At 49.8% G+C, this 26,825-nt stretch overlaps 1 protein-coding gene across 4 annotated transcripts in view; it reads right to left on the bottom strand.

Annotated features, from left to right (window-relative positions):
* slc8a3 (solute carrier family 8 member 3) overlaps positions 1–26,825 on the bottom strand; it is an 818,116-nt gene that overhangs the window by 59,479 nt on the left and 731,812 nt on the right. For all 4 annotated transcript variants that reach the window (XM_072485824.1, XM_072485815.1, XM_072485835.1 and 1 more), the window contains one exon: positions 6,006–6,105. In XM_072485824.1, the coding sequence (XP_072341925.1) occupies positions 6,006–6,105 (100 nt within the window). The remainder of the gene's footprint in view (positions 1–6,005; positions 6,106–26,825) is intronic.

Raw genomic sequence — 26,825 nt, 5'->3', positions numbered from 1 at the left:
CATGAAGCGGAACGGGTCCAAACAATTGAACACCTCCAAGGCTGCAGCCTGGATGAGGGCGGCCATTTTGCGCGCTTTTCGCTGCCTCCCGCGCTTGTACGCGCCAAATGAGGGGACGGTGACGTGGAGGAACGTGATGCGCAGGCGCGCACCACGCAGGACCGCACCGCGCATGCGCGGTGGCGCAACGAGCGTACTGACGTCACGGCGAGCGGCAACTGTGGCTCCGCCCATTTAAAGCGATGTGGCAGACTTGGCCACTATGCTGCCTGCTGTCGAGCAGCTCAGCCTGCCATTTCGCATCGCTTCAGCCAGCCTCGCAGGAACATTCAGGCAATTCAACCCACGTTCACCGAGTCCGATTCCGACTTCCCGCAGATCAGTGACACCGAGGATCCGAGGGAGCCTTTTCGAGTTGCTATTTTAACAAAGAACAGGCTGTCCCCGAATGAAAACCACCAGCCGCTGTCGGTGCTCAGCATTGATCCAGGCGACGAGTGGTGTGCCACCCTGACGGTCAACCGATCCCAGATACGATTCTGCCTGGACACTGGTGCTTCCGCTAATCTCCTAGCGTGGTCAGACTTTCAGACCCTTGGGGTTAAACCAACCATTCTTCCGTCGACCTGCCAACTAGTGGACTACAATGGCAACGTCATTCCTGCTACCGGTTCATGCCAACTCGAAGTGACGCACAACTCATGAAATGTCATCCTTCCCTTCGAGATCGTGGGCTCCTCGAAGGACTTTCTGCTAGGCGCACAGGCGTGCAAACTCCGAAACCTCGTTCAACGAGTACACTCTCTCTCTCCAGAGGACACGTCTGCCTTCCAGGATGTGGACTTCCGGGCGCAACTCAATGCTATCATCGACCAGCACCCCAACGTTTTCGAAGGCATGGGCACGCTTCCATACACTTAAAAAATCCTGCTCAAACAAGACACCACGCCTGTGGTTCATGCACCTCGCAGAGTCTCAGCACCCCCTAAGGACCGCCTCAAGCAGCAGCTGCAGGACCACCAGGACCAAGGAGTGCTCTCCAGAGTGACGGAACCAACCGACTGGGTCAGTTCCATGATGGGCGTAAAGAAGCCTTCCGGCCAGCTCCGGATCTGCATTGACCCAAAGGATTTGAATCGCAGCATAATGAAGGAATATTACCCGATCCCCAAGCGCGAGGAGATCACGTGCGAGATGGCTCGGGCCAACATCTTCAGCAAACTTGACGCCTCGAAAGGATTCTGGCAAATTCAACTAAACAGGTCCAGCAGAAAGCTGTGTACCTTTAATACCCCGTTTGGCAGATACTGCTGCAACAGGATGCCATTTGGGATTATATCGGCATCAGAAGTATTCCACCGGATCATGGAGCAAATGATGGAGGGAATTGAGCGTGTGCTCAATTCGCTATGTTGACGACATCATCATTTGGAGCATATCAGTCGCCACCAGCGCGTTTTCAAACGAATACGGGACCAATACTTCGCCTCAACAGAGCCAAATGTTCCTTTGGCCAGACGGAACTCAAGTTCCTAGGGGACCACATCTCCCGGTTGGGTGTGCGGCCGGATACGGATAAGGTGGCAGCCATCACGGCCATGCAGAAGCCAGCGGATAAGAAGGCGGTCCTCCGATTTTTGGACATGGTCAACTTCCTGGGGAAGTTCATCCCCAATCTCGCCTCCCATACCACAGCTCTCCGGAACCTGGTCAGGAAGACAACAGACTTCTAATAGCTTCCCGCCCACGAACGCGAATGGGAGGAGCTTAAGACCAAGCACACCATGGCCCCGGTATTGGCATTTTTTGATCCCACGAAGGAAACAAAAATTTCAACAGATGCCAGCAAATCCGGCATTGGGGCGGTGCTCCTGCAACGCGATGAGGCCTCATCATGGGCTCTCGCTGCATATGCGTCAGGTCCCATGACCCCCACGGAACAACGCTACGCGCAGATCGAAAAGGAGTGCCTGGGCCTATTGACTGGGGTCGACAAATTTCATGATTACGTGTTTCCTACCTCCCCCAATTCACTGTCGAGACCAACCATCACCCGTTGGTCACCATTATACAAAAAGACCTGAATGATATGACCCCTCGCCTCCAGCGCATTCTGCTTAAACTCCGGCGGTATGATTTCCAGCTCCTATACACCCCGGGCAAGGACCTGATCATAGCCGACGCTCTGTCCAGGGCAGTCAACACCCCGTGTGACCCAGAAGGGTTCGTCTGCCAGGTTGACGCCCATGTGGCCTTCACGGCCTCCAATCTGCCGGCCACGGATGAACGCCTTATCCACATTCGCCGCGAGACTGCGGCTGACCCCCTACTACAGCGTGTCATGCGCCACATGATGGACGGGTGGCTCAAGGGCCAATGCCCGCAGTTCTACAATATCAGAGACGATCTGGCAGTAGTCGATGGTGTCCTCCTGAAGCTGGACTGCATCGTGATCCCGCACAGCATGCGCCAGCTCGTTTTGGAACAGCTACATGAGGGCCATCTTGGCGTGGAGAAGTGCCGACGGAGGGCCCGAGAGGCTGTGTACTGGCCCGGCATCAATGAGGACATCGCCAACACAGTGCTCAACTGCCCCACCTGTCAGCGGTTGCAGCCGGCCCAACCACGTGAGACCCTACACACCATGAGTTGGTCACGTCCCCTTGGTCTAAGGTAGGCGTTGACCTGTTCCATGCGCTCGGCAGGGACTATGTTCTGATTGTAGACTATTTTTCGAACTACCCGGAGGTCGTACGCCTGCACAACATCACATCATCGGCGGTCATCCGTGCCTGCAAGGAGACCTTTGCTCGTCACGACATTCCACTCACTGTGCGGTCGGACAATGTCCCCTGCTTCACGAGCCAGGAATGGTTCAACTTTGCCAGCAGGTACAACTTTGTGCATGTGACATCCAGTCCCCTGAACCCCCAGTCCAATTGCAAAGCGGAAAAGGGCATCCACATCATCAACCGGCTCCTCTGCAAGGCTGCCGATGCAGGATCTGACTTCTACCTCGCCTTGCTGGCCTATCGTTCGGCCCCACACTCCACGGGCCTGTCGCCAGCCCAGCTGCTCATGGGTCGCACCCTCAGGACCACGGTACCGTCCATTCACGTCCCAGACCTCGACCACGTTCCGGTCTTTCAGCGGATGCAACAGTCTTGTGCACAACACAAGGCGGCGCATGACGCTCGGGCGACTGATCTCCCTGCTCTGGCGCCGGATGACAATGTCCGCATCCATCTTCCGGAGGGTGGCTGGTCTGCAACTGCTGTGGTTCTTCAGCAGGTGTCTCCCCGCTCGTTCCTGGTTCGTCACCACAATCGGCGCGCCCTTCGTTTCGTTCCACGCTCGCTACGTGATCCGCCACCGGTGCCACGCCCTCCTGTTGTCCCCAACCTGGACTATGTGGAGATTCCGAAAACTCTGCATCCTCCTCACTCTGACGTGGCCCAGCCCATTCCTCAGCCGGTGGCTCCTGACCCACCCTTGAGGCGGTCAACCAGAATTCGTCGCCCACCTCAGAGACTTGACTTATGAGTTTTACAATGTTGGACTCTTTGATCTGTTCTGTTATCCTGTTTCATCGTTCCAGTAGTTTGTATATAATGTTCATTTTGTTGTTGCACCAGGCACCTTCCCGTGAAAATAGATTAGCTTCATGTGCATAGTCATGTAAATAACACGCACACACATAGTCAGGTACATTCACTACACAATATTTATTGTCACGCAAGCACATGTCCTTTATATAAAAGGGGGGGTGTCATAATATACACCAGTATATTATGGTGCAGACACACACACACTGATGTACATGCAGTGGGACCAATCAGCATACATAACACCGCAGCCAATCACCAGTGAGAGCACACGCACTATAAAGACAGGGGACAGGAGAGTTCCCGTGCATTCTAGTAGCAGCCAGCTCAGAGCACAGAGCTCACAGCCTGCAACACAGACATTCACCATGTGCTGAGTGCATCACCTGGATAGGACTAGACAAGGGTCAACAGTTAAAGCTGGTATTGCATTTACCCACAGTTCAAGTATGTTAATATAGTTAACCTTATAATAAAATAGAGTTGCACCACTTCCAATGTTGGTGGCCTGTTTGTGATCCAGAACACCCAACACATCATGAACCACTATGCCTGAGGATCATTCCAGGTGTCGAGCGGGGACCTGTGTGGCATCTCACAGGTCACAGCCCACAGGTATATCCGACAAGTAGAGGGTGCCCTGTTTGTCCAGGCGGAAAACTACATCAGCTTTGACATGGACCAAGCCCAACAGGAAGCCCGGGCAGCAGGATTATCCATCTTCGCCAGGATGCCCCAGGTCCAGGGAGTAATAGATGCCACACATTTTACCCTGCGCTCACCTGACCATATGTTAACAGAAAAGGGTTTCACTCCCAGAATATAGAGCTCGTGTGCAACCACCAGATGAAGATAATGCACGTGTGTGCATGTTTCCCGGGGACAGCTACATCCTGGGGCAGTCGGTGATCCCAGCCCTCTTCGAGGAGCACCCCAGGATGGGCGGCTGGCTCTTGGGGGATAAGGGCTGAGGACCTGGCTAATAGAACATAGAACATTACAGCGCAGTACAGGCCCTTCGGCCCTCGATGTTGCGCCGACCTGTGAAACCACTCTAAAGCCCATCTACACGATTCCCTTATCGTCCATATGTCTATCCAATGACCATTTGAATGCCCTTCGTGTTGGCGAGTCCACTACTGTTGCAGGTAGGGCATTCCACGCCCTTACCACTCTCTGAGTAAAGAACCTACCTCTGACATCTGTCTTATATCTATTTAAAGATCGTGCAGATTATACTCCACACAGCTTGCAGCCATGCCACCGAGGAGAGCAGCCCCACAGTTCAGGGATGCTGACCTGGCCTGATTGTTGGACGTGGTTGAGACCAGACGGGATGCCCTGTTCCCCCAGGGGGCTTCGAGGGTCAGCCACAGGACAATCAGTGCCGCCTGGGAACAAGTGGCAGCGACTGCCAGCTTGGGCAGCATGACCAGGAGGACTGGCACCCAGTGCTGTAAGAAAATCAACGAGGGTGGATTGGCACTGGCTCCGTGGCACCACCGCTGCCTGCCATGCCCACACCCCCTCCCCCACGAGCATGTGCTTGCCATGCCCCTGCCTAGCACCATACCATGCCCTGGCACGCTCATGTCCAGCAGTGCTGCCCATGCCGGCCATCCCCTCATACCCCCTCATACCATGTCATAAAAACCCACCTGGTTAATTAATGTAAATTCAGATCCACAGCAATGCAGAAGACTCTTGAACACCATCTGTAATGGCCCAGCTAACCACTCAGTTCAAGGGCAAGTAGGGATGGGCAACTAATATCAGTGATGCTCACATCCCATGAATTGATTTTTAAAAACCATTGCATTGAACTCCATCAACTTGGACCATTTCTCCATATATTATTCTGAAACCTACAACTATATAGATTGTTATTCGCTATGTTGCAAGTTTCATATCATCATTATAACATGGGCAGCAGGATCCCTTCATAAATCACCATAATGAGCTCTTCCACAGATTAGCGTGTTATTGTTGCAACAAAGTGCATGCTCTAGTTGCAAATGAGAGCAGCCGTTACTGATTGGAGAAGGGTTAGGTCATTATCCTGAGGTATACACAACAATCGGTTTCCACCTTTTGGGGGAATGGAAGGAAAAGCTAGTCTGTGTTCTCTGGATTTTGTGAATGAACTGATGTTAAGGAAAGATTGGCTGCAGGTCCCTCCATTAGTCACCACCCTGAGCAAATATAGGTGATTGTCCTATCAACACGCATCTTCAATGACAAAATCCATCCAAGCATGTGGCAACCTGTCAGCTAAGAAAAGGTGAAACTTGTTCTTGTACATCACGACCATGCCTAGCTTTCACTTTTCTTCTTGTTTCCAGCTCACAGGAATATTATTTTCCATGTCAAATTTAGCACATTTGAGGTAATAGTTCTTACCAGCGCTGACTGTGATGGCCTCCATGAATTGATCCCGCCAGGAATGGGTCCCCACCACAAGAGCAAGGTTTGTCTTCTTTATGAGCTTGTCCACTGTGCTCTGCCGGTTAAAAGACACAGAATAAACCGTTGGACAGAGAACACTTCATACAATCACAGAAACACACAGCACAGAAGGAGGACGTTTGGCCCATGGTATCTGTACTAGGTCTTTGAGAGAACTAGGCAATTAGTCCTCCTCAACTGCTATTGACCCACAGTCCTGCAATTTACATCCACTATAATTTCTTTCTGAGGTAAAACTTTTTATACATAACAAGGCAATGAGCAAGTTTTGATGCTTTATGGATCAGAATACATACACTCCCACTCCATCTCAAGCCATCTCAAGCCATGTTGGAAAATCAGATAAAAGCCGAGGCCAATTGAGTAAAATAGTTCAGAAATTCCTCATCAATCCTTCAATATGAGGTGATTTCCATTTTAGCCAGCTAAAGATGCAAGTCTTGCTTGAAAGAATAGAACGAATCAGTGAGTTCATGAGCTGACAACCTGTTCCACAGGTCCACCATTCGCAAAGAAAAGGAACACCTCACAACCTCACAACAATTGCTAGAATCCTTCCTTTTGATTTTCCTTTGTTCCCGTTTCTTTTATTTCATATATTATTTTGGTCCGGGAATCATTAATTAAGATATTTTAAAAAGTCAAGCAGAGGAAGTACAGAACTCAAAGATTCAAATAGCTTGACAACTGGAACACTATGTCCTCAAGTTTTGTTTTTGGGACATCAAGGGCGCTATTCTCCCCCCCCCCCCCACGCCGGGTGGGAGAATCGCCAGGGCGCCACGCGAATTGTGCCACGCCGCTCCGACCCCCGCACACGATTCCCCCACCCCCCCCCGAAGCCAGCGGCGCGCGATTCGCACCGGGCCGCTCGCAGAACCGGCGAGCGGCGATTCTCCGGCCGGATGGGCCGAGCGGCCGCTACAATACGACGTGTTCCCGCTGGTGCCGTCCATCCCTGGTCGCTGCCGGCAGGAACTCTGCGGGAACGCTGGGGGGGCGGGGGGGGGGGGGCGGCTTGTGGGGGAGGGAGGGGCGCTCCTTCACCGGGGTGGCCTCTGATGGGGTACGGCCAGCGATCGTGGCCCACCGATCGGCCAGAATAGGTCATGCCCGGGCCCTGTTCGCGCCGTCGTGATACGCGATGGCATTCACAATGGCGCGAACACTTGGCCTCCATATCGGAGAATCGCCCCCGAAATCCCTGGCACCCAGCATATTGGAGGGATATGGGTTGATTGGTTGGCTGGTGGCCAATTGGTTGACCAGAGACAGTATTCTGCTTGACAACAGGCATAAATTGGTTTCTGCCAGGTGGGGTTTTTCTGAGAGAACCGAGCAGAAGACATGAGGCCCTGTAAGTAAGAAACTGCGTTTTATCTCTTTCTCTCTCTTGACTGCTGTCTCTGTGAATCTACAGTGAAGACCATTACAAGCTGAAGGGAAATATAACATCCAACTGAAGGCATAAATTGGAGAAAGGAACTAACTGGAAGATATCCACATCAAGTCAAAGATTTCTCTCTTCTTTTTTTTAATCATTATTTTCTTCCCTCTCACAACTATTTCCCTCTATGTTATTTGTATATGTGTGTGTATGTGTATATCGAGTGGGGTGAGTTAGAAAGAGGGGGTTGGGAAGTAGATGGTAGTTAACCAGTTGTATTGTTGCCTATTCAATACTAATTACTGTTAAATAATAAAAGGTTATTTGTGTTAAATGTTACAAACCTGGTGGATTTGTACTTAATCAGGATTGAACCAAAAACATTGGATATTTAAGTACTTCAATTTTACCCGTATTGTGATCCCGGGTCAAGTGGGGCTGGAATTGACTGTGCACTAGCCCAGGGTGTCATGACACAATTTGTACATAAGACCCCAGGTCCCCCTCACCTATTCAGCTGAACAAATTGGTCTGTGCAAATGCTAGTCCTTTCATGACTTTTGTAAACCTGGATCAAACCATCCCAAATTCAAACATTTCTCTGAAGGATAGGAGCCCACCTCATTGAGCCTATCTGAGTAATGAAGGTGTTACGAACTGGGAGTTAATCTTGTGGTACTCTTCTGCACCCTTTTCAAAGTCTCACTATTCACTACCAAATGAGGAGGCCAAAACTAGACACAGTATTCTAACTGAGGTCTCTACAAGAAGAAAATGAATTGCCTTGTTTGTGAATTGTTCTATGAAAACACTATCAAATCCTCTTTGCTTTAGCTCTAAGTTTCCAGCATCAGCATTGACCTGTAGTGACTCATGTGCTAACTCACATGGATCACTTTGTTCCACTGCTGGCTTTAACTCTTTTGATTGCAGGATGCAGGTAGGTTTAACATCAGGCCTACCGACGTTCCTAACATTACATTTTCTACATTAACCATCATGTGCCAGACATGAGCTCAATTTTCCAGCCTATCTGGATCTGCTTCTGGTAATTGAGTGTTCTCTACAGTCCTCTCACAGACATCTTGTTGTCATCCACAAACTTATGTCTCGTTCCCCCAATACGTAAGTCCAGGGGCGAAATTCTCCCCCAGCGGCGGGATGTCCGCCGACTGGCGCCAAAGCTGGCGCCAATCAGACGGGCATCGCGCCGGCCCAAAGGTGCGGAAGGCTCCGCATCTTTGGCGGCCTAGCCCCAACATTGAGGGGCTAGGCCGACGCCGGAGGGATTTCCGCCCTGCCAGCTGGCGGAAATGGCGTTTGTTTCCCCGCCAGCTGGCGCGGAAATGCGGCGCATGCGCGGGTGCGTCAGCGGCCGCTGTCAGTTTCCCAGCGCATGCGCGGGAGCGTCAGCGGCCGCTGTCAGTTTCCCGCGCATGCGCAGTGGGGAGAGTCTCTTCTGCCTCCGCCATGGTGGAGGCCGTAGCGGAGGCGGAAGGGAAAGAGTGCCCCCACGGCACAGGCCCGCCCGCGGATCGGTGGGCCCCGATCGCGGGCCAGGCCACCTTGGGGGCACCCCCCGGGGTCAGATCGCCCCGTGCCCCCCCCCAGGACCCCGGAGCCCGCCCACGCCGCCTGGTCCCGCCGGTAAATACCAGGTTTGATTTACGTCGGCGGGACAGGCAATTCCTGGGCGGGACTTCGGCCCATCCGGGCCGGAGAATCCAGCGGGGGGTCCCGCCAACCGGCGCGGCCGGATTCCCGCCCCCGCCCAATCTCCGGGAGCGGAGACTTCGGCGGGGGCGGGGGCGGGATTCACGGCGGCCAACGGCCATTCTCCGACCCAGCGGGGGGTCGGAGAATGACGCCCCAGATCTTCAACAAAAAGATTTTAAAAATAAATTTAGCATACCCAATTCATTTTTTCTAATTAAGGGGCAATTTAGCATGGCCAATCCCCCACCTACCCTGCACATCTTTGGGTTGTGGGGGTGAAACCCTTGCAGACACAGGGAGAATATGCAAACTCCACACGGACAGTGACCCAGAGCCAGGATTGAACCTGGGACCTCGGTGCCATGAGGCAGCAATGCTAACCACTGCGCCACTGTGCTGCCCTAACAGAAAGTGTTAATAACAAAAGTCCCAACACCGATCCATGGAGAAAACCATTGCTGACCGGGCTTTAGGCAGATCTTACGAACAACTACTTACTGCTTACGTGCAGTCAGTTGATTATCAATCCAACATTTCAGATCACCATCAAGTACACAAGAATCTATATTGTCCAAAAGTTTCTCAAAGCTCAGATAGACCATGTCTACTGGGTTACCTTCATCCATTAACTTCTACAAATTCAAATTGATAAGGCAAAACATGCTATTTCCGGAAGACATGTTGGGTGTCTGATATGATATTCCCTGGTTATATATTCCATTCATGGACAACATGTTAACAGGTATTGAATTACTTGGTTCTTCTTTATCATTGTTTAAAAAATTGAAACCCCATTGGCATGCTTCCACTCGAAGCGAACTGTTCCTTCCAAAGTCGTATCCTTTCCTGTTTAATTATTTTCATTTTTAATAGCATCATTTAATACTGACAGTTGCTCATCATCCTGCACAGTAAAGCAACGGGACTCATTTAGTAACTCTGCCATATCCTGAGATCCTTCCTGAAGGGGGTGTCCAGAGATGAGACCTTTTAAAACTGATTAGCTCAGACAACACAAGAATAGTTCTACATAAGTTAGTTTATTAAGGATTGAGATTAATCACAGAAAGTAACCCAGTAATCATTATTAACCATTAAACCTGTATTTTTAGGGCATAGCAGTAATAAGCATTTAAACTCTTGCTACAGGCACTGGCCACAATGCATGATGGGATTTAAGATAGCTAACTTGCCCATATTTTTGAGACAAATGGGATTGTGTGGTCAGCAAATTACACAGTCAACTCAGTAAAGGTTTTATCGGTGCCCCAATGTCCTGTCTGAAACAATCCATGGTGTAAAGAGGAAACCAGCTTTGGCATCCTGCCCCTGGATGAACAATGAGGTGGACAGGAACTGACTGCAATACGTAGGATGGGAATGTCAGAAGAACAACTTTAGAATGGACACAAGATCCTGGTAAACAACAGGTGACAGGATGGGGTTAAATCACGAGCTGATCACAAGTCATCATTTTGTTTATGTAAATTTTACTGGACAATATAGAAGTGACAGCTCCAAGGACTGGATCAAGTCCAACTGGGGTGAGCTATTGATTTTTGGAAAATCCTATAATTAGTGTGTTTTTATCAGTGTTAGCCAGATTGATCGTGGCATTTATCCAGATCTCTTTCTCCTGTACATGAATCAAGCTTGGAATAATAAAGCCGTCTTAACCAGGTTGATGTGTGTCTGCTGTCTATTAAGCTAAGCCATAACTATGAGGGAGGAACCCCACGTAAAAGCTGGCTCAATAGTCAGGCCTTTGCAAACGCTCCTAGACTTCCTTATTTATTCTTGAGTATTTTCTACCATACTAGTACAATCTATAGCCATCCTGTCAATCATATCACTGAAATAACTTATCCCATTAGTTCCACAGTGGGCCAGGTCCATGATACTATTTTCCATTAAACTTTTAGCTGATCTTATAGCAGCTTCGGTTATTTTTAACTGTTTTGCTGTGTATAATCTGTTTTAATTCAAAAGTAAGTTTGTTTACATCTTATTTATCTTTGTACATGGCAAGTCAGCTAACTTGGGGCGATACAGTGGTGCAGTGGTTAGCACTGCTGCCTCACGGCACTGAGAACCCGGGTTCGAACCCAGCCCCGGGTCACGGTCCATGTGGAGTTTGCACATTCACCCAGTGTGTGCATGGGTCCCACCACCACAAACCAAAAAGATGTGCAGCGTATGTGGATTGGCCAAGCTAAATTTCCCCTTAGTTGGAAAAAAAAGAATTGGGTACTCCAAATTTTTTTTAAAAGCTTGACTTCTCCCAACAACGTTACCTTCTTTTGGGGACATACATGATGGGAGAGCGGGACCGGGGGGCGGATTTGCTGCCTCTGTTTTCACGAGTGTGAATGCCGGCTGGGGTGGAGAATCCAACGGGAGTCCCCAAATGGTCTTTACGCAGTTGGGGTTTCCCATTCCAATTGTTTCCCCCCCCCCACACCACCACCAATAATGTAATGCTGTGCAAGGCCGGGAACCCATTGACATACATTGTAATGTCATTTGTGGATTTCCCCGCTCTATTATCCAACCTACATTAGGTAATCCCAAGGGGGCGGGGAGGGGGACTTCCAATGGGGTGGACCGTGCGATAGGGTAGGTTCCCATGTCTGTGGGGAGGGGGGGTGCTTACATCAGGGAGAGCAATGTGGCAGAGTAGTTAGCACTGCTGCCTCACAGTGCCAGGGACCCGGGTTCAATTCTGACCTTGGGTGACTGTGTGGAGTTTGTACGTTCTCCCAGAGTCTGCGTGGTTTCCTCCGGGTGTTCCTGTTTCCTCCCACAGTCCAAGATGTGCAGGTTTGGTGGATTGGCCATTCTAAATTGCCCCTAGGTGTGGTTATGGAGAAGGGGTGTGGCATTGGGCTTAGGTGTGGTGCTCTTTCGGAGGGTCAGCGCAGACTCAATGGGCTGAATGCCCTCCTTTAGAACTGGAGGGATTCTATAATTCTGTGACGTGTGTGTGCAAGGGAGGTGATCCCTTTGCCCATGGAGGGAATCACGGAGGGGATTCCCTGGGGGGGGGGGGGGGGGGGTGGCAGCATGTGCATACGGCGGGGTAGAGGGAGGGTGGGGGGAGGTGTCCACAGGGAATCCTTTTTCTTAGGTTTAGAACAGGTGCCTTCTGAAATCTTGAAGATCGACATTGCTGGCGAAGTGGGTTCGTTCAGAGCCTGCCCTACCAACGTGGCACTGTGAGACCCACCTTGAGGATTTCTTTTGACCAAGTGTCAAAAATTATTGTGGGAAAAGCCGGCAGTGGAGCCGGCGGGCATCAAACGGCGAGTTGACACTTCGTTAGAAAAATGGAAAATCCCATCCACGGTTTCTACCAGTGTGACTTCTGTCTGAAAAAAACTTCCCAGGGGAGGCGGGGGTTTTCTGTCCCCGCTTCCGGCCTGAAATATGAGCAGGTAAAGAGCAGCCATTGCCTGGCTATAATGACATTGGTAAAATTGAAAGCAAGGAAACATAGCTCAGCTGAGCTGGATAATGGAGGAAAAGGTGATGGGGCGATATGTCATGACTGTGTCAAAGATAGCAGCAGGGTCAAGGGCAGATGCGCCACAGCCAGTGGCAGAGAACTAATTTCTATGTGACTTTGATTCGGGCTGTTCTGCCAATGAGGTGGGGTGAAACATGTTCAGAGAGATACAAGTATGGAGTCCCAGCTAATGTCAGGCCAATAACATCTTGGTGAGCACCTTTGCTTGGTTGGGAATTAATAAAGATTCAAAGCCGTGGCATCATCCTGAACCCTTCAGGGGATGAGGTCCCAGTATTCTTAGTGCAATGTGTTAAAGGATAAATTGTAATGAGAAGTTGGCTTTAAATGATGCTTCATATCAGGGTTGTGTTGTTTTGTCTCTTGCCTATCACCATCATCAACCACCGCAACTGAAGAATACGGGCCAGCCCTTAAAAATTGACTTTAAACACTCTTTGAAGTTTTCAAAACCTAAAATTGTAACTGCAAACAGGTCTTTTTTTGATTGCTGTAAATTCTACATTTCAATGTATGTACTGCTTATGTTAATTATTCCAATCAATATGAGTATGTGTGATTGTGAAATATATAGATAGTATTATGTATCTGTTGCAGTAATTTTTTTAATCAATCCTGGTTAACACATAGGCAGGCAACGTGTCTGCAAAAATGCAATTAAGATGTCATAAAAGTGGGAAAATCATTGATTACAACAATTTAATTGTTTACCTCTATAGCGATAATGAACCTTTGTTTATAGAAATAAGGTTCTCTGGGGTTCAGATAATTGAGGGGTTGTTTTTAGCCTTAGTAAGATGGTCATAAGGCAGTTAGTGGGATAGAGATGGCGTAATTAATGGGAGGAGCCAGGTATGTACCAGGCAGTTTAGATTTTAGTCTGCCATGACAGAAGAGCTTACAGTTTGGGACTGAGAGTGTATCTCCTTTGCTGAAAGCAACTCTACACAGAGGACACCAAGTATCCATGTGTTTGCTAACTTTATTCACAAGTGGCTTTTGACCTGTAATGGGCTTTGCTTAATTGGAGATAGATAAGATATAAGTTAGTCATTAAAGTGTTTCCTTTTATTGTTAATGATTGTTTAACAGTTAATTGCAAGCTATTTTCTGTGATGTTAATGTAGTTGGTTCTGTGTAAAGAATAACGTTTGTTTTAATATTAAAAGAAATTCCTGTTTGTCAGTGGAATTACTCCTCACAATGTACAAACTGCAAAGTTGTTGGGGTTTCTCGTTCAGTTCCCCAACATACATTGGGGTCTGGTCCGATATCGTAACACATGTTACATTCCTGTTTCCTCATATCTCTGTGCAGCACAATGGAACAAAGCATTGACGAAAGGGAATAGAAGTAAATGCTTCAAGTGCATTTTGTGCAGTGGAGAAGACAGGGCTGTTTACATTTTCACAGCTGTTTATCAGTCGATCTCAAGTGTATTTTATGAAAGCAACGAATCTTTCAATTAAATGGAAAGCATTTCAACAGTAATCTCAGTTTTGTAAAAAAAAATGACTCCTCGCTGCCAGATATTAACTGAGATATCTTTACTTGAATGGCCCACCAATCAAATCTCCCCCACACTGTTAGTATCAGCTCATAATCATTTGAAGACGTGCCCTTTCTAATTCCCAGAACGCTGCTTGTAGACGAATGAAGGAGCCAATCTTGTGGCTGACCTTGTCTGGCTCTTGGGCTTGAGGCTAAGCCTGGCTTGCCACACTAAGGTGAAACTACTTTTCACAAATTACCTGTGAATGGGGATGATCGCAGGCAATAAATGCCAAATGTGGGCACACTCTGTTGGGGCCCTATCAATCGCTCTATTTCTGGGGAAGGGGGACATGGAGAGTCAGCGATTGGCACATGGCACACAGTGTGACAGAGACACACATCGAAGTTCAGCTCACATCAGCAGTCACATCCCTTTTAAACTTTCCCTCAACCTTCAGTATTCCATGAAGGAATATAATGTTAAATTTAATTATTTAGTAAGGCAAGCGACTTGTTTCAAGTGTCTGAACTTCCATACCCTCCTTTTGGCCAGATAGTCAATCTGGTTGTGATAACGGTTGAGTTCTCTTTAAATGAGGAGCTATTATTAAGGTGACCTTACCAGGTTCATCAGCAACTACCGCTCATCATTCCCACATCCATCCTGCCCCTACCATGAAGATCAAAGCCAGGGAAGATTTTCCAGCCACGTTGCACCAGTTCAAATTCCGCTACATCAGGAGAATTATAGGAAAGGCTCAAAATTGCATTTGCACGGACTTCCGGTTGCGGTGATGCCTAGCTAGCCGCACGTTTCGGCGGCTCCAGCTCCGACGGACCTTCGGGCTCTTTTAAGAGCCTCAACGGGGAATTTTTTGATGACGCAACCCAGTGTGGGGTGTGTGAGAAGGGAGTCCCCCCCAAACGAAGGAGGAAAAAACCGGCGGCGGCGGCTGCAGCGCGAGGAATCGTCGACCAAAGGGTCAGAAAGAGAGAAGTACAAGATGGCGGCGGAGAAAGCGCAGGCGACATGGGGGCCTGAGCAGGATGAAATTGTGAGACGGTGCGTGGAGCTGCTGAAGAGGGAGGTGCTGACCCCGATGTTACAGGCAATTGAGGGGCTCAAGGAGACACTAAAGACCCAGGAGACAGAGCTCCGCGTGGTGGAGCAGAAGGTGACAGATATTGAGGACGAGATCCTGGGCCTGGCGGTTAAGACACAGACGCACGAGGCACTTCATAAAAAGTGTACTGAAAGGATCGAGGCCCTAGAAAATGGAGCGCGAAGGAAGAACCTTCGGATACTGGGTCTCCCTGAGGGTGTGGAAGGAGTGGACTGTGGAGCGTACGCAAGTACGATGCTGAGCTCACTGATGGGTGCTGAGGCCCCTACCGGCCCCCTGGAGGTGGAGTGGGCAAATCAGATTCCGGCGAGAAGACCAAAAGCGGGAGAACCACCCAGGGCGATAATCGTGCGATTTTACCGCCTTAAGGATAGAGAAGAGGTACTGAGATGGGCTAAAAAGGTGCAGAGTAGCAGATGGGAGAATGCAGTGGTACGGGTATACCAGGATTGGAGTGCGGAGGTGGCGAGAAGGAGGGCGAGCTTCAACCGAGCCAAAGAGGTGTTGCATAAAAGGAAGGTGAAGTTCGGGATGCTGCAGCCGGCAAGACTATGGGTCACGTATCAGGAGAGACACCATTATTTCGTGACGGCAGAGGAAGCATGGACCTTCATCAAAGAAGAGAAATTGGATCGGAACTGAGGGACTGATGCTGCAGGAAATGTTATTGTTAATGTTATGGTTGAAGTTAATTGAGAAGTAAATTGGGAAGGGGGGAGACATTGGGGAAATGTGGGTGCCGGTGAGGGGGGAAAGACGGGACATAGTTGGAGAATGGGGAAGGGGAGGGGAGGGGAAAGGGAGCTGCGCCATAAGAGGCGGGTCAGGTAAAGGGATGTTCCCGCGCCAGAAAGAATAAGGCGGGAAGACAGGCGCAAGGCGGATGGGAGTTCCCCACACGGGGGGGGTCGAAGAGTGAGCAGGAGTAGCCGGGGTCAGTTGAAGTCGGCTGACTTATGGAAGTAATATGGGGGAGCAATCATGCTAGAAAGAGATCTAGCGGCAGGGGGGGGGGACACGACAACTGGGTTGCTGCTACGGAAATCCAAAAGGAAATGCCTAAAGAGTGGGCGGGCGGGGATGGTGTGCGACGCTGGGGGAGCGAGCGGGAGCGCGGAGGTGGGATATGGGACTGGCCTAGAGAAGGTAATGGCTAGTCGACACGGGAGGGGGGCAGGTAGCCCCCTAGTGAGGCTGATCACGTGGAACGTGAGAGGCCTGAACGGACCGATAAAAAGGGCCCGAGTGCTCGCGCATTTGAAAGGACTAAGGGAAGACGTGGTTATGCTCCAAGAGACGCACCTAAAGGTGGCGGACCAAGTTAGGTTAAGGAAAGGATGGGTGGGACAGGTGTCCCACTCAGGACTGGACGCCAAGAATAGAGGGGTGGCCATTTTGGTGGGAAACGGGTCGCATTTGAAGCAAAGAACATCGTAGCAGATAGCGGAGGTAGATATGTAATGGTGAGTGGCAGGCTGGAGGGAATGGAGGTCGTGTTGGTTAATGTGTATGCCCCAAACTGGGACGATGCGGGATTTATGAGACGGATGCTGGGGCGTATACTGGACCTGGAGGTAGGAAACTTGATTTTAGGAGGGGACTTTAATACGGTGCTGGACCCGGGGCTAGATAGATCCAGCTCAAGAACCGGAAGAAGGCCAGCAGCGGCCAAGGTACTTAAGGGGTTTATGGACCAAATGGGGGGAGTGGATCCATGGTGATTTCTTAGACCTAGGGCTAGGGAGTTTTCCTTCTTCTCCCATGTCCATAAAGTGTACTCCCGGATAGATTTTTTTGTTTTGGGAAGGTCGTTGATCTCTAGGGTGGAAGAAGCTGAGTACTCAGCCATAGCGGTTTCGGATCATGCCCCACATTGGGTGGACCTGGAATTAGGAGAGGAAAGGGAGCAGAGAACACTCTGGCGATTAGATGTGGGACTGATGGCGGATGGGGGAGTGTGTGCAAGAGTGCGGGGGTGTATTGAGAGATACCTGGAGGTCAATGACGACGGCGAGGTCCCTGTGGGAGTGGTATGGGAAGCACTAAAAGCGGTGGTCAGAGGAGAGCTGATCTCCATTGGGGCCCACAAAAGGAAAACAGAGGCCAAGGAAAGGGAAAGATTACTGGGGGAGACTTTAAGGGTGGATAGGGAATTTGCAGAGACCCCGGAGGAGGAATTGTACAGGGAGAGGAGACGACTCCAGACGGAGTTTGACCTTCTGACCACCAGAAAGGCAGAGGTACTGTGGAGGAAGGCACAGGGGAGGAGGTATGAATATGGGGAAAAGGCTAGTCGCCTGTTGGCTCATCAATTGCGAAAGAGGGCAGCAGCGAGGGAGATAGGAGGAATTAGAGACGAAAGGGGAGACACGGTGCGAAGGGCAGGAAAGATAAATGAGGTGTTCAAGACCTTCTATGAGGAACTGTATAGGTCTCAACCCCCAGAGGGAGAGGAGGGGATGCAGCAGTTCCTGGACCAATTGAGGTTCCCGATAAGTGGAGGAGCAGGAGGTGGTAGGCCTGGGGGCACCGATTGGGGTGGACGAGGTTATTAAGGGACTGGGAAGCATGCAAGCAGGGAACGCCCCGGGACCAGACGGGTTCCCGGTGGAATATTACAGAAAATATGTGGACTTGTTGGCCCCGTTGATGGTGAGGACGTTCAATGAGGCCAGGGAAGGGGGGACTCTACCCCCGATGATGTCGGAGGCGACGATATCGTTAATTTTGAAGAGGGATAAAGATCCGTGGCAGTGCGGGTCCTATAGACCCATTTCATTATTGAACGTGGACGCCAAATTGTTGGCAAAGGTACTGGCATCGAGGATAGAGGACTGTGTCCCGGGGTGGTGCACGAAGACCAGACAGGGTTCGTAAAAGGGAGACAACTGAATGTTAACGTGCGACGACTATTAGGGGTGATAATGATGCCCCCAGTGGAGGGGGAGGCAGAGATAGTGGCGGCAATGGACGCAGAGAAGGCATTTGATAGGGTGGAGTGGGAGTATTTATGGGAAGTGTTAAGGAGGTTTGGGTTTGGGAACGGGTTTATTAGCTGGGTTAGACTTCTTTATGGGGCTCCAACGGCAAGCGTAGTTACAGGTCGACATAGATTGGAGTATTTCTGACTATATAGGGGAACAAGACAGGGATGCCCGCTGTCTCCATTGTTGTTCGCGTTGGCAATTGAACCTCTGGCCATGGCGTTGAGAGACTCCAGGAAATGGAGAGGGGTGATTAGAGGGGGAGAAGAACACCGAGTCTCGTTATACGCGGATGACCTATTGTATACGTGTCGGACCCAGCGGGGGGGATGATAGAGGTTATGCGAATTTTGAGGGGGTTCGGGGATTTCTCGGGGTATAGGCTAAACATGGGGAAGAGTGAATTATTTGTGATACATCCAGGGGACCAGAGTAGAGAGATAGAAGGCTTGCCTCTAAGGAAAGTGGAAAGAAACTTCCGATACCTGGGGATTCAGATCGCTAGGAGCTGGGGAACCTTGCACAGACTTAATCTGACACGGCTGGTAGAACAAATGGAGGAGGACTTCAAGAGGTGGGACATGCAGCCTCTATCGCTGGCGGGCAGGGTGCAAGCAATTAAGATGATGGTCCTCCCGAGGTTCTTATTTGTATTTCAATGTCTCCCTATACTAATCACCAAGACCTTTTTTAATAAAATAGACAGGAGCATCACGAGCTTCGTGTGGGCAGGGAAAGTTCCGAGAGTAAGGAGGGGGTTCCTTCAGCGTAGTAGGGACAGAGGAGGATTGGCACTACCGAACTTGGGCGATTACTATTGGGCCGCCAATGTGGCAATGATACGTAAATGGATGATGGAGGGTGAGGGAGCGGCATGGAAAAGACTGGAGAGAAAGTCCTGTAAAGGGACGAGTTTAGAGGCGCTGGTGACGGCGCCGCTACCGTTCTCACCTAAAAGGTTTACCACGAACCCGGTGGTGGCGGCAACGTTGAATATCTGGGGACAGTGGAGGCGACAGAGAGGGGTGCGGGGAGCCCTGGTGGGGTCCCCAATCAGGAACAACCATAGGTTCGCCCCAGGAAGAATGGATGGAGGATTTCAGAGCTGGTACCAGTTGGGAATTAGGAGGGTGGGAGATTTATTTATAGATGGGACTTTTGCGAGCTTGGGAGCATTGGAGGAAAATTATAAGTTGCCCCGGGGAAATTTCTTGAGATATATGCAGGTGAGGGCGTTTACTAGACAACAGGTGAGGGAATTTCCGTTGCTCCTGACACAGGGGATACAGGACAGGGTGCTTTCAGGGGTGTGGGTCGGAGAGGGCAAGGTGTCAGAGATTTACCGAGAGATGAGGGAAGAGGGGGAGGAGTCGGTGGGCGAACTAAAAGGAAAGTGGGAAGAAGAGCTAGGGGAGGAGATAGAGGAGGGTATGTGGGCTGATGCCCTAAGCAGGATAAATTCCTCTTCCTCATGCGCCAGGCTTAGCCTGATTCAATTTAAGGTGCTACATAGAGCACACATAACGGGAGCTAGATTGAGCAGGTTCTTTGGAGTGGAGGACAAATGTGGGAGGTGTGGCGGGAGCCCGGCAAACCACGCACATATGTTTTGGGCGTGCCCGGCACTGGAAGGGTATTGGAAGGGAGTGACGGGAGTGATTTTGAAGGTGGTGAAGGCCCGGGTCAAACCAGGCTGGGGGTTAGCTCTATTTGGAGTTGCGGAAGAGCCGGGAATGCAGGAGGCGAAAGAGGCCGACCTTGTGGCCTTTGCGTCCCTAGTAGCCCGGGGCAGGATCCTACTCATGTGGAAGGAGGCGAAACCCCCCGGACTGGAGGCCTGGGTAAATGATATGGCGGGGTTCATTAAACTGGAGCAGATAAAGTTTGCCCTGAGAGGATCGGCTCAAGGGTTCACCAGGCGGTGGCAGCCATTTCTCGACTACCTAGGGGAACGTTAGAGGGAAGACAGATGACCAGCAGCAGCAACCCAGGGGGAAGGGGGGGGGGGGGGGAAGGGGGGAGGGGGGGGGGTTTAGTTTAGTTTAGGTCAAAAGATAATGGGGTTTTGTTACTTGTGTATTGTTAAACATTTGTGTATTGTTATTGTTACGTTTGCTTTGTAAGAGGGGAAAAATTGTTGTTTGGGAAAAAAATTTCAATAAAATATGTTTAAAAAAAAAAAATTGCATTTGCACCGGGGGTCTAGTGCTTTCCAATGCTCCCGGCTCACTCCAGCTGACGCGATCTAGTTCACGCCCTTGCTGGATGTGAACTACAATGGCGTATTAAAAGTAGTATTTAAATATTTAGAATCGGCTTTGAGCCAAATTCTCCCGCTTCTGCTATTCTCCCACCCCCCGGCACATGTGAAGCCGGCACAAATCGCCACTGGTCTCCACAAATGGAGATCAAATGTGATGACCAAGTCAGGGAGCTCAGAAGCCATTGTAGCTGTCACGTGGTTGGGGACATGGCAGGGCAGTGCACTGGCACTGCCCCCTGACAGTACCAACTTGGCACTATCAGGTTGGCACTGCCAGGTTGCACAACCAATGGGGCACTACCAAGGAGTGGGGCCTGAAAGGGCAAAGCCTTAATGGGTGGGGCCTGAAGTTGGACCCATTGGGAGAACCCCGATGGTTAGAACACAGAACATACAGTGCAGAAGGAGGCCATTCGGCCCACCGAGTCTGCACCGACCCACTTAAGCCCTCACTTCCACCCTATCGCCATAACCCAATAACCCCTCCTAACCTTTTTTGGACACTAAGGCAATCTAGCATGGCCAATCCACCTAATCTGCACGTCTTTGGACTGTGGGAGGAAACCTGAGCACCCGGAGTGTAGCCATCTGGGATGGCCACGTTCCGATTACAAAATGGACACTTGCAAAGAATGCAGGGAAAATTGGACAATACTAAGAAACGAGCAGTTGCAAGCTCTGTCTGATGATTAGAACTTTAAACTCTCAGACAGGACAGAAACTGCCAAGCAATCTGCATACTAATGAGCCATCTCCGGGGACAAAAGGGAAACATTTAGATACACAATGTTAAGGCAGACACCTCGGCGTCAGAAGAGACTAAAACAAAGCAGACCAACGGTCACTGGGTCACGCCCAGCGATCAGGGACCCACCCCTCTATTGGAGGAAGATCGATACGGATAATTGGGAAAGTCCCAATTAGTTGAGGCCAAGTTCAAGGCCCGCCCAAAAGCACGCGAAGCCCTTTTGAGTATAAAAGGTATCCCCCAAGGGAGAACGCCCTCCTTTGGCTTTGGCTCTCAGTGAAGAGAGAGACCAGTCTAGCAGCTGCATCAGACCAAGTAAGTTCCAAGTCAACGCACGCTACGAGATTGACGCTCCTAGTTGCTATCCTGTAAACAGCTGAACCCAGCAGCCTCAGAACCGAGCAACGGCCATTGTTCCTCTGACTGAGTGGGCACCTGAAGCTAAGTATAGGCTTTAGTAATAGTGGTAGTTTAGTTTGTAGAGTTTATGCATGAGTAGATTTGACTGTGGGTAAATAAATGAGCAATGCTTTTGAACTTACTAACTGGTGTATCGAGTCATTGATCAGTATTCGGTTCTGAACCTTGTGGCAGCGTCGAAAGATACCTGGCGACTCCTGAGTGAACGTAATTAAACAGAGCCAAATTAAGAAACAGCTAAAGTTAGCAACAGGAGGAAACCCACGCAGACACGGGGAGAACGTGCAAACTCTGCACAGACAGTGTCCCAGCGGGGACTTGAACCTGGGACCCTAGCGCTGTGAAACCACAGTGCTAGCCACTTGTGCTACCGTGCTGCCCCAAGGTGCCAGTGACCGTTGGGGGTGGGGGAGAAGGAAAGAGAGAAGGGGTTGAAGCCAGTGATCCACGGGGTTGGGTGGGGAGGGGGTGGGGAGGGTGCCAGCGAGGATGAGTGGCTGTAACTGAAGCCCCAATGTCAACAATGACTGTGGGTGGGGGTGGGGGGGGGGGGGGGGGGTCACTGAAGCCTCAATGCCGGCGATGGTGGTGTGGGGGGGTGGGTACTTAAGCCCCGATACCAGTGATGGTGGTGGTGTGGGTCACTGGAGCATCGATGCAGGTGATGTTGGTGGTGCAGGGTGGGGAGCACAAATGCCGGTGGGGGAGGTGCCTTAACTGTCACTTTGAGATCGGGGCACATTTTTCCCTGTGAAGCCGGGCTTGCCGGCATCATTAGGCCCCGCTCTTCTCAATGTCGGTGCAAAACACAACCCCTTGCAAAAAAATTTCTAAGTGTGTATGGGCTGCCATTTGGATTGCGTTGACCCACCCTACAGTAATCGCACCGCATTGCCCGCCGGAGATCACGTGCAAAATTCTCCTACCCGCCCCGCCACATTTCTGCCCCGACCGGCCGGCGGGAGTCTCCGTAACACCGGCCGGTCAATGGGGTTTCCCATTGTGGGGCAGCCCCACCCCGTCGGGAAACCCCCGGGCGCCGGCAAAACGGAGACTCCCACCGGCGGAGAATGACGCCCCACACTGAGAAATTGTTTGGGAGAATTGTGTCAGTTGCGTCACCTGAAAGCATGAACTTTATCAGAGCAATCTTTTGCCTTCAGCACAAAGGCAACCTTCCTTTAAAATTCATGGGGCTTTGTGCATGTGTTGCTTCAGCAGGTGGCTTGCTTCAGTCACTGTTTGAATCCTGCTCTTCTGAATACTGATTCACTGAATACTGATTAATCTACACGGATTAATTATGTTATCATTATCTTAATGCAGTTCTAGCAAACAGCTGAATGATTTATGTGCATTGTACAAGGATTGTGCCAGAGTTCAGCTCTTACAAAGATCTGCAGAGGAACAGGTCGTATTGAGGAAGCAAGGGGACTGCAGAAGGAGTTGGACAGGCTAAGAGAGTGGGCAAAGAAGTGACAGATGTAATACAATGTGGAAAGGTGTGTGGTTACATGTTTTGGTGGGAAGAATAGAGGCATAGACTATTTTCTAAATGGGATGAGGCTCAGGAAATCAGAAGCTCAAAGAGACTTAGGAGTCCTAGTTCAGGATTCTCTTAAGGTTAACGTGCAGTTTTAGTCAGCAGTGAGGAAGGCAAATGCAATGTTAGCATTCACGTCGAGAAGGCTAGACTGCAAGAGCAGAGATATACTTCTGAGGCTGCATAAGGCTCTGGTCAGACCCCATTTGGAGTATTGTGAACAGTTTTGGGCCGTGTATTTAAGGAAGAATGTGGGGGCCTTGGAAAGGGTCCAGAGGAGGTTCACAAGAATGATCCCTGGAATGAAGAGCTTGTCATTTGAGAAGCGGATGAGAACTCTGGGTCTACACTCATGGGAGTTTAGAAGGGTGAGGGGGGATCTTATTTAAACTTACAGGATACTGAGAGGCCTACATAGAGTGAATGTGGAGATAAAATGTTTCCAGTAATAGGAAAAACTAGAACCCGAGGGCACAGTCTCAGACTGAAGGGAAGATCCTTTGAAACTGAGATGAGGAGGAATTTCTTCAGCCAGAGGGTGGTGAATCTGTGGAACTCATTGCCGCAGACGGCTGTGGAGGCCAAATCGCTGAGTGTCTTTAAGTCAGAGATAGATAGGTTCTTGATTAAAAAGGAGATCAGGGGATATGGGGATGAGAAACATATCAGCCATGATTGAATGGCTAGCAGACTCAATGGGCTGAATGGCCTAATTCTGCTCCTCTGTCTTATGGTCTAACACACCTTACAATCAGCAGATTAATTTGACCAAGTGGGTCACCTTGTGTTACTTGAGGACACTTCCAATCTGTACACTTCCAAAGCTATCACAATTTTGATCCTGTAGCTTTCTGCCACACTTGAAGACGTGAAAACTTTCAGAGACTATACAATGCACATTGCTCCAGATTTCTAATCCACATTGACAAAAAAACAACGGGCTGGATTCTCCGCCGTCGGGATTCTCCATTTTGCCGGCAGTCCGGGGGTTTCCCGTCGGCGTGGGGCTGCCCCACAATGGGAAACTCCATTGTCCAGCTGGCGAAACGGAGCACCCCGCTGGCATGCTGAACCAGAAATCTGGCACGGTGGGATGGAGAATCCGGCTCAATGTGTGGCATCACCATGGATATGAAGCTGAGAAATTGGCACATATTGTACTTCAGCATGTGGCAGGAAACTACCTTCAACTGGCATCTCTTCACAGACTGATGCAAAGTGAAGTTTCATTAATTCCAATGTGCATTTTGCACGCTTTCATTTTTAACCCTGTTAGTGCCAAGGAAGAGAACAATTCGAAATTGGTCCTTGCTGCTCCATATCAGCCTTACTCTCAAACCAGCAGCTGGAATCAGAGATGCTCACAGCACAAACACAGACTTCTTAATCCGTCAAGCCTTTGTCTGCATTTTTCTCTATATGAACCTCCTTATTTCACTCGCCCGCTCATACAATTTGGCATTTATTATTCCTCCTTTTTAAGCAATAGTCTAAATGTCAAGAAACCACTTATGAACTATTTATATAAAACAGTAACTAAATTTTAAAAGTAGTTCATTTGTGACAGTTCGAGACTGTGGAAGGTGCTTGTTCTTTCTTTCCAATCACTCTCTCTCTTTATCTAATCGTAATCATTCATAATCTTTGTAGCCATCTTCGATGGCCACCCGCAAAGGACCATGGGAATTATGGCCAACCCAGGACTCAGACAGACTCAGAGCTTGTGTGTGTATTTGCAACCGAGGTAGCTAGACGTGATCGAAACCCCTGCTCGTTTGCTTTCTAATGTCCCATTTCCCCAGAACAAAAGAACTGTACTCGGGTAACCGATACAGATACAGACTAATCGGCGCCACTCCCTTTACTCATGGAGCCCAAACAGCCAAGGTCAATGACCGCTAGGGTCACGCCCAGCCATCAAGGCACCCGCCCCTTTATTGGCCAAAATCGAAGGCAGTGATCGAAGCCTGTCGAATTATTAGGTCCAAGTTAAGGACCGCCCCAAAGAGCGCGAAATCCCAGAGGGATAAGAAGAGACACAGCCATGTGCTCGGTCTCTCTTGGATCCGGCCTATGCCAACCCAAGTGCAGCATAACGACCAGACAGACAAGTTCAAGACCAACGATCGCTACCAGATGGATGAGCCCAGCAGAAACTAAGCCACTTGTTCCACCCAACCACGCAAGGTCCGGACAAAGGCCTTATCCATCTGCATAGAGCCGGTTGCTCTGAAGTTAAGTATAGGTTATTGTAGTTGTTAGGTGTAGTTTAACTTGTAAGTGTTTTGAGTTGCATGTCGAAGTAATCCTTGTGTGTAAATAAACCATCTTTGAACTTGAACTGACTAACTGGTTGTGTGGTCCTTTGATCGATATCCGGTAAAGCCTTGTGGTGGTATCATTTGATACCTGGCGACTCTAAAGAGTATCATTATTAATTGGCAACATTATTGGCGATGCTCGTGGGATAGTATTCCGTTTAAAAAGAGCAACATTATTGGCAACTCTGGTGCCGATTGGCAACACCTTGAAGAGCTCAAACAGAGCACGCTGTGAACTTTTGAGCCACAGTGAATCAAGTCCCATCATCTCAAGACTCCTTCAGGGTTGAATTATACATGGATTCCCCTCCATTAATTAGCTGGAGGCAGATTTTCCGCCCCTCGGGAACAGAAAGTCTTATCTCAAGGAGCTATCAGCCAATAGGGGGCCATTCTTTGTGACAGAGGTGTGCGGCATTGGATCAGGAATTGGTTCTGTGCTTGGGGGCTCTCACCGGCTGCCAAGCTGGCAGGTCCCAGCAGGGGTGCGGTAAAGGGGTGGGCAAGGGGGTGGAGGAATGAGGTTTGGGAGGCCATGAGGTGTGTGGGAGACAACATGGCAGGGGGAGTGCGGGAGGGGTTGGTTGGGGAGTTCTTCTGGTGGGTTCAAGGGACCAGTTAAGGAGGGTAAGCCCCTCCGCCACCTACCAGGCACAAGTCCACACAGGGAAACCTCCCCATGATCGGTTTTGTGCCAGTGTTAGTAGGATGGGCCCTTAATTGGGAATTAGTTAGCTCACTGGCAGGAAGGAAGGCCAACGCCTAAACCGTCATCTTGCAGTGGAGGCTATGGTGGGTGGGTGGGTGGTGGACAGCTGTAATTAACAAGCTGTCTGCCTTCAAAGTCACTGGCAGGGGGACAGTGAAATCTAGCCTTTCATTACTGTAACCTCTCACCTCGGGCACCATCCCAATTTAACAGTGCTGCACTATTCCCACAATTTCAATCCTTCCAATATTGGGCTGTTCAAACTATATGTTAATCTCCCAACTGTGGCCTAGATAATTTAAATCTCAAGCAGCCTGAATGAACTCATCACGTGTTTGAATTTTCTATTTGGTTAAGTTTGGTTTTCTAATTTGTTAAAGGTAAAGCATGGGGAATATCCTGCAGTGATCCCTCAGTTGCCTGTATACCTCACTCCCTCCAGTCCCAGGTGTTTCACAAGAAAGTTCAGAATCTGTGTCCTGGGCTTTAATTCTTAATCTCTGCTGTTCCCTTTCCTCC

The sequence above is a fragment of the Scyliorhinus torazame genome, chromosome 2 (genome assembly GCF_047496885.1).
Source record: "Scyliorhinus torazame isolate Kashiwa2021f chromosome 2, sScyTor2.1, whole genome shotgun sequence".
In the NCBI taxonomy this organism is placed as follows: Eukaryota; Metazoa; Chordata; class Chondrichthyes; order Carcharhiniformes; family Scyliorhinidae; genus Scyliorhinus; species Scyliorhinus torazame.
Note: the sequence above shows the minus strand (reverse complement) of the source record. Positions and strands in the feature narration are given on the sequence as shown.